The sequence below is a fragment of the Otolemur garnettii genome, unplaced genomic scaffold, assembly GCF_000181295.1.
Source record: "Otolemur garnettii isolate 467f Iridium unplaced genomic scaffold, OtoGar3 scaffold00018, whole genome shotgun sequence".
NCBI classification, from domain to species: domain Eukaryota; kingdom Metazoa; phylum Chordata; class Mammalia; order Primates; family Galagidae; genus Otolemur; species Otolemur garnettii.
In genome coordinates, this window is record NW_003852413.1 from 953,366 (window position 1) to 961,655 (window position 8,290).

Here is an 8,290-nt window from a genome sequence, read left to right on the forward strand (position 1 = left end):
AAAAAAAAAAAAAAAAAGAACTGATTGCTCTAGTTAGTCTGAACACACGTTCATGGGATGGCTGCCCAGTAGGAAAGAAGAGGCAAGTGGATGGGGACTTCGTGCTCAGGTCTGTGACCACATTTCTGTGAAATCAGAAATCCTGCCATGCTCATGTTTGGTACCATCACATTCACAGCTCTTTAAGTTTGAAATAGCCAGTGACAATCGGATACTACCCTACAATCCACACCATTCTCTCACTCAGCCTGCAGCCAGGGCCAAACCCCAAACCCCTTTACTGAGGACTAGGGCCCTTTGGATGAGCAAGAATAGCCCAGCCCTCCGTGGAAGGGGTGCCTGAGTTCATGGGGTGGGGGCTTGGGTCAGATGTCTTTCCAGAAGTATCTCCAGGACACCTGACTGGGGGGCTGTTCTCACTACCTGTGAGCGGCCACAGGCTGCTTCTCTGTGCCGTCTGTATCCCCGGAGCTCCGAAGTCAAGGCTCTGACCTACAGTGAGCACCCAGACCTCTTACCCTAGAGATGGCTGCTCTGACATCATGTGGACCAAGGCCAGGGACAGGTGGGGATAAGGCAGGAGATAGAAATCAGGCCTTTGGCTTGGGTGGCGCCTGTGGCTCAGTGGGTAGGGTGCCAGAGCCATATACGAGGGGTGGCAGGTTCAAACCCGGCCCCAGCCAGACTGCGACAAAAACATAGCCAGGCATTGTGGCAGGCAACTGTAGTCCCAGCTACTCGAGAGACTGAGGCAAGAGAATCGCCTAGCCCAGGAGTTGAAGGTTGCCATGAGCTATGAGACCATAGCACTCTACTGAGGGCAATAAAGTGAGACTCTGTCTCTGAAAAAAAAGAAACCAGGGCCACTGATGCGTCTTCCCACGTGAATGTCCATCCATGAGATATGTACAGTATGAACTACTGAAGCGTCCTGACGCCTCCCCATCCCTGCCGTAACTCGGCCTGGAGCCAACCCCTTTCTGCAGAAGAACTTGTTCTGGGACTGTCCACCTGAGAGCAGCCGGGTGGCACAGTGGGGAGCTGAGAGCAGCTAAGGCTGGTAGGGCCATGTTTGGGCTTGCCCACAATTGGCATGGGGTCTTCACCAAGCCCCCATGGGTAGTGATGCCAGGGATGAGTGGGTGGTGATGCTGGTGACAACTGGCTGCAGACTGTATGACTGCTACAGGCTGAGGTGTGTCCATCTCCACCAGCACAGGCCTGGGGCTGGGTACCTCCATCCACCACAATAGGGTCTGTCCATGCTGTAGCCATTCATCTGCCTAGGGGCTCTTCCTGCCATTAGCTCAGCCCTGCATGTGCCACAAGCATGCTGTCACTTTGCTTCTCCTTGGGAGGGGGGGCAAAAACAGTCCGTGAAGTCCAAAGGGTCATTGGGCTAATGTCCAAAGAGCAATTTCAGGGGTATGGTTTCTAAGGCAAAGGACTTTGGCCCAGCATGTGGCCACAGCATCCTGAGCAGGATGGGCAGCCCCAGTGAGTATGGCTGGTGGCAGCTCTCCCACGGAGGAGTGTTGCCTCATTCCCAGTCATCCACTCGGCCAAGGCGGGCAGAGAGCAGCTGGGAGCAGGTCGTGGCCTCAGCAAGTAGTAGTCAGTGCTGCTTCCCAGGGGATATCAGTGTGGCCTCGGCAGTCCCTGGCTAGCCTAGGCCTATTGCTATGTGCCCCCCGAGGTGTGTCAGGTGCCTGCCTGGTACTGGGAGCTGGCCTGCAGGCCCACCCACCACTTGTGAAAGCTCCTCTTTTGTGAACTTTATCTAGAATCCTTGCGTCTACTTGCTGGGACCCTTTTTTGCTGTACCCACATGGTCCCAGCATAGGCCATATGCACTCTGCACACAGCCCGGGGTGCTTAACAAGGGGCTCTGGCCCGTGGGGCATGAGGCTGGCCTCACTCACGAGCCTCCAATACCACCTATTTACCTCGGGCCTTGGCCCTCCAGAGGCTGTCACTCGCCTCCCCACACCCCACCCCGCCACGTGCATGCTCATCCCACACGTTTCCTCTTGGGCGCTCTGGGTCCCAACCCCCCAGGTGAGGCCTGTGCCCATGAAGCACTTCCCCTAAATTCCTTTCCTGGGGCCCCAGCCTGTGTCCCCCTGCCAGGCAGCCCCTTTTAAGGGCTGGACAGGCACCAGCACAGCCTGAGTGAACTCAGAATCAGGGAGGGGCCCCCACCAAAATGATGTGAGGGGAAGGAGAGGTCACAGGTTGGTGGCTGAGCAGCGATGCCAGTGTGTTGACCAGGGGTCAGGGTATGGTAAGCACAGAGGCTGAGGCTCTCAGGTTCTGCCCTCCCCTGCTCCAAAGGGAGGGCCTTGAGAGATCTGGAGCTTCCTGCTGCCCCTCCTGCCTGGTGTCAGGCCAGATGAGGTCACCCAGAGCCCCCACACACCTAAGGCAGTGCCCTGCTGGCCAGAGTGTACCCTCTGCTGAAATCCCATTGCTGGGCAGGCCCCTTCCAAGCTCCTTGCTGTCCTACAGGGCTGTAACTGAGGGACGGGCCACAGCCTCTGGTGGCTGACCTCATGCTAAGCTGCACGTCCACCCAGGCATGAGGGTCCTGAGAAAGTGCTCTGAGCCAAGGCCAAGGTGGAGCCAGACCTTCCTCACCACATCCCTTGTTGGGACTGCACTGAAGGCTCAGTTTCATCCTGACCATGAAGGGGGAGTTGGCTGCCTCAGGGAGGTGTTAGGCTGAGGGGGTGAGGCCCTGTGGAAGCAGGAGAGGACTCCGCAGAGCCCAGGGCCCCAGGTTAGACCCACATCCTAAGCTACCTTCACGGGCCTCCCCAACCCCAGAGCAGCCCTTCTCCATGCCCTTGGACACTAGGCAGCATTTGCTCAGGGCCACCCTCCTGACTGCAAAACAGCCACCACAAGGCTGAGATGGGCATCAGTGCCACACCTCCACCAAAGTTCTTCTAGGTCAAAGGACTATGCAGCTGCCCCAGGAGATGGGCCTGTCTCCCTGCATCTCGCCCCCGTGGCCTTCAGCTCAGCCTAGGCAATCCTGCCCTCAGCACAGATTAGACCCTCGGAGAAGGCTAAGCCTGGGTGGGCCAGGGCTGCTGTTCTGTGGTTGGTAGTTACGAGGCCTTAGAGATTTCTGGAACTTTCCAGAAGTGGTGTGCTGGGCCAGAGCAGACCAAGCAGTGGGCAGAAGGTGGGGTGCAGGGCCGAGGAGGCTCGTCTCTGGCGCTGTACTCAACAAGTTGTATGTCCACATAATTTCCCTGGAGGCCTGATGAGAGCCCAGTGCAGAGAGAAACCCTAGGCTGAGCTCTGCAAAACAGGTCAGGTGAGAAGGCGGGCAGAGTGGTGGAGGCCAGGAGTGTTTCCAGAAACCAGCTGCTGGCCTCATAGCAGATTAACATCAGACAGGAGATGACTCCAGGGTCACAGAGAGTCACGCCTGGGGCAGATGGGCTTGACACACCCTGCTGCATGCCCCAGAGTCCCAGGAGCACAGCCAGTTCCCAGCCACTTTCCCCCAGGGAGGGTACTGCAGGGAGAGCTTGCAGTGGAACCTGAGCCCACAAAGCAGGCATCTGTCTTGGGGCAGCCGCAGCAGCTCAGAAGCCCCACCTGGGACAGCCAGGGTGGGTCTGCACTCCCTGCCCAGGGGACCGTTACAACGCCCTCTGACCCAGTTCTTGGTACTGGTCAGGGGACATGCTGCCTAGTGTCTGGCATGACTGGTGACCGATTGTTGGCCTGTCACCACGACCCCCCACTCTGGTTTTTACGCCCACCAGTGAGCCCCTCCAGGCAACACAGAGTCTCTTGCTCTCAGCACCAGCCTCTGTGGCCTCCCAAGCAGAGGGTCTTGGGGCCTGTGCTGCCCTCTTCCCTAAATTTCACTTCCTCCAAAAATCCTCCCAGATGTTTCTCACAGGATTAACTCAGAGGGAGCCCACAGAGTCCCTGAGACTAGTCCCTTGTGTTATCGGGAGGGACAGCCAAGGCCCCTGAGTTTGAAGAGCCCCTCCAGGGTGCAGCCTGAAGCCTTTCTGTGGGCTGCTCCCCTGATCCAAGTTGGCTGTGCCTTCCAGAAGGGAACTGAGTGAGCAGGGGAGAGGCTGGTTGAGAGAGAGGAGTGGGGGAGTCCTGTGTGAAGGAGGAATTCTCTAGGGCTGGTGTTCCCCAGGACCAGGGAGCCTGGGTAGGAGCCAGCAGGTGTGTCCCATGGCCACTAGTGAGGAAGGTGGGGCCCAGGTGGGAAGGGGGTCCTGGTGAAGGGAGGGCTGCCTCTAGAGCCCACCTGTGCACCACCCAGAGGAACAGTGTGTCACCACATGCAGACCCTGTTCCAGTGCCCCAGGCATTGCCATCCCCTTAGGCAGGCCCCAGCTGGGGGCTGCAGCTGGCTGCCCACTCCAGCCAGCCTGTCCGGGCACTCAGCTTCCTGCTGTCCCTTGGCCCTCACCCTACCCCCTTCCCATCAGCACTAGCCATGGGTGGGTCTGAAGCTTGGTGGGTGCTAGGTGTGCAGAATACCTGTCACCCCCAGGTGTACCTTCTGTGTGCAGTGGGGGTCAGGCCCCTCACCACACCAGGGTCAGAAACCTCCAGGGAGAGGCAGTTCTGAGCTCACATCTTACTATGAACCTTTAATTGTGTTTTGTTGTTGTACAAAAGAAATACAGAGCAGTGCCCGTGGCTCAGTAAGTAGGGCCCTGGCCCCATATACCAAGAGTGGTGGGTTCGAACCCGGCCCCAGCCAAACTGCAGCAAAAAATAGCCAGCGTGGAGTGGCACCTGTGGCTCAAAGGAGTAGGGCGCTGACCCCATATGCCGGAGGTGGTGGGTTCAAACCCAGGCCCGGTCAAAAACTGCAAAAAAAAAAAAAAAAAAAACACAATATAAGCTCCATGGCCAACTACCTCCCTACGCTGATCACCTTCTCAAGCTGACCTCATTTCTACAGACAGGTACCACATGATGTACACATCAGGACAGCAGGCCTCATTCCTATGGTCACCACCTCTGTATGTTGACCAGCTTGTTACAGTCCCATTGGTAGTCACCTTACAGAGATTCCACTGCACATTCTTTTTTTTTTTTTTTTTTTTTTTTGAGACAGAGCCTCAAGCTGTCCCCCTGAGTAGAGTGCCGTGGCATTATAGCTCACAGCAACCTCCAACTCCTGGGCTCAAGCGAGTCTCCTGCCTCCGCCTCCCAAGTAGCTGGGACCACAGGCGCCCGCCACAACGCCCGGCTATTTTTTTTGGTGGCAGCCATCATTGTTGTTTTGGCGGGTCTGGGCCGGGGATTCGAACCCGCTACCTTAGGTGTATGTGGCTGGCGCCTTAGCCGGTTGAGCTATAGGCCCCGAGCCCCACTGCACATTCTTAATTCAAAATACTTGGAAAATAGAGAAAAGCTGGCAGGATACAGAAGGTCTCCTACAGTGCCGCTGTGCAAGGATGTTCAAGCCCTCCACTTCAGGAGGACTGCCCTGGGGTCTTGGCCCAGGCGTGTGGCACAGTAGCTGCTGAGTGGCCAGAGGTGCCTGGAGAGCTACCCCTCTGCAGCCCCTTGCCAGCCATGCCCATCAGGGAGCCACAGGTCTCAGATGTCATGAGGTGGGGCTAACATCAACCATTAACCCCAGCACCCCACACCCTCAGGAACCCATTATGACACGGTTAGGACAGGCCTGTTTTCAGAGCCAAATGTCCACATAGGTCCAGGCCCTGCCAATCACCCATCAAGCACTGATTGAGCGCATGTCCACCCAGACCTGTGCCTGCACCTCAAGCCAGGTCCCTGAGATGCAGCTGCTGCCTCTGGCTTAGGCCTCCCATCGACAGAAGGAGGATGAGGCCAGAGGCTGGCCTGGCCTCACCCCTGCTGTGCAGCCCCCACTCCGCAGGCTTGACAGATCCATGTCTTGTCTCTCCACCTGGCAGGGCTCCCAGTGCCTCCAGCGGCCCCAACTCTTGCTGAGGGGCAGTCCGACGTCGCCATCCAAGGGATGAAGGTATCAGCCCAGACAAAGGCCAAGCCCACCAGAACTCCCAAACATCAGCCTGCAGAAGCTAGAGGCAGCCGGCGGCCCCCGAAGATCCGCAACTACAACCTGAAGGACTGATGTACTCAGCTCCGCATGGTGCAGGGCTGTGTTTCACCCTTGTGTTGTGTGTGTGTGCACACAGCATGCAGGACCAGGAAGGGCAGAGAGGCATTCAGGTGCTGCTGAGATGACCTTCCTGCCAAAGGCCTCACTGACCAGCCATTGAAGCCCAGGTACCCCCCTCACCATCTGCCTGGCTGGCGCTGTTGTTTACCTGTCCTACTTGGGAAATGTGGTGTCAAGTGTTTGTGCCAGAGCCGCGCCTGCCTGTGTCACCACCCACGGCCACCTGCACACTGGCAGTGTCGTGACAGTGCAGCCTTCCCCAGAGCGAGTTGAGGGGACACCCACCTGCACAGCAAGCTTTTCTCAAGAACACTATGTGAGGGTCCTCCAGGAGTGAAAGCCTTGTCCCGAGTGAGCCTAGACAAAGCGGGCCCCAGGCCAGGGGGGCCTTTGCATCTTGTGTATGTCAGGATGCTGGCAGGGTGGGGGCCAACCCAGGACAGTGGGTCATAGCAGTGCCATCCAAATCCCTCCCCCAAGTAGGACAAGGGTAAAATGTCCCTGACACATGGGTACCCGGGGCTGGCACCTACAAGAATGAGAAATGTGTGAGCTGACTCCTGTCTGCTGGTTTCTCCAAGTAGCACAGAACACACCCACACTCCATGACTGAAAAGCATGCCAGGAGAATGGCCCCGTGTCCCCTACACTTGTACAGGTGTGCTCTATAGTTGACACGATGGTCACCACCATGCTGTCTTGGGGCCCATGTCCTATCTACACTTCCAGAGCCCCACCTCCCTTTTGCTGGTGCCTGGACCTGGCCATGCCCTTCCTGCAGCAGAGGACAGGGACAGAATGGCCTCAGCTTGCCTGTGCCCTCAGGCAGCCTTTTCCTCTCTGAACCGGGCAGACAGCTTCTCTGGGAGGACCATGGGGGGAGGGCTGCTCCCACCCCTAACCTGCTGTGTGACATTGGCAAATCGTGTACCTTTGCAGCTTCCGTTAGTCCCCAGGTAAGATATGGACAGTGATATCTGCTTCCTGGCTCACAGGTGTGCAGGGCAGGCAAATGTCACAAGGAGAGATGGCACAACAGTGGTGGCCACTGGCAGTGTCCATCGCAGAGCTAGGAGACAGTCGTTTTCAGGTTGCTCTTTGGGCCCCTATATGTTTATTGGTGCCTTTCTGCATTTGTTCCACATAAATACACAAATGGGAATGGGGTTGCCCCCCTGGAAAGGAGGCAGTGCTGTGACTTCCTTTAGTTAAAAGTAGAGCTGCTTGTCACTTTCTGGAAAAGCATTTGAAAGCATGTGGACAAGTCCCTCCTCCCTGGTGCAGGCCCCAGGGCCTTGCTCCATTTAGCAAGTCAATCTTAAGATCAAAAGGTTCATCACCTGAGCAAAGCCCTACTGACCACTGACCAGCAGCACTTGCCAGGGAGAAACGGGTCTGGGGTATTCCAAGGCACCCAGGGGGGTTGTTTCCACAGCACAGTCCTGCTTCTGGCCAGCTGGGACACTAGCCATCTGAAAGCTCTATGTCTCCTGGCTCACTGTATGACCCCACCCTGAGATCTGAAGGGAAAAAGAAGCCCCTCAAAGGAAGAACCTGCAAGCCTTTGGGAGCAGGGAGCAGTAGCCCCCAGGGCATGTGGCCCATGGCCTTGTACGGGACTGTAGCTGGCTATCCTGCTGTCCTCCAGTGTGGCCCGGCCAGTGTTGTACCCCACAGTTCCCTGAGCCCCTGAAAGGAAGGAGAGGGTGAGAGGTGCATGGGCCCCCCACACACATGGGGGAGCATAGGACCACTGCACCAAGAGCATGGGTTATTTCTGGGCCCTCCTCAAGGTGGCTTTGGCCCTGCAGGCGCTGAGAGGGCAGGAGCCATACAGAGCTTCTGCCTGTGTGTGCCCACGGGTGCGCGTGGAAAACTCTCGGTCTCTGCCCGGGGGGAATCACACTAGGTAGGCGTCTGGGCAGACCCCGCTGGGCCCCGGGGGTGCCCACCCGTCTGGGCCGACCCTATCCCTGACTCCAGGGCGGCTGTCAAGTAGGGGCGCGGGGCGGTGGGGTCCACTAGGGCCCCGCGCAGCCCCGCGCAACCGGGCCGCCCGGCCAGGAAGACCGGTGACCGGCAGTAACCCCGCGCAGAGCGCCCTAGGCCGGGGTCAACGAC

At 57.7% G+C, this 8,290-nt stretch overlaps 1 protein-coding gene across 1 annotated transcript in view; it reads left to right on the plus strand.

The window, feature by feature from the left end:
- Window positions 1-6,121, plus strand: part of CCDC57 (coiled-coil domain containing 57) — a 136,577-nt gene extending 130,456 nt beyond the window's left edge. Inside the window, exon 19 of the mRNA XM_012802827.2 lies at window positions 5,940-6,121. Within this exon, the coding sequence (XP_012658281.1) occupies window positions 5,940-6,121 (182 nt within the window). The remainder of the gene's footprint in view (window positions 1-5,939) is intronic.
- The last annotated feature ends 2,169 nt before the right edge of the window (window positions 6,122-8,290 follow it).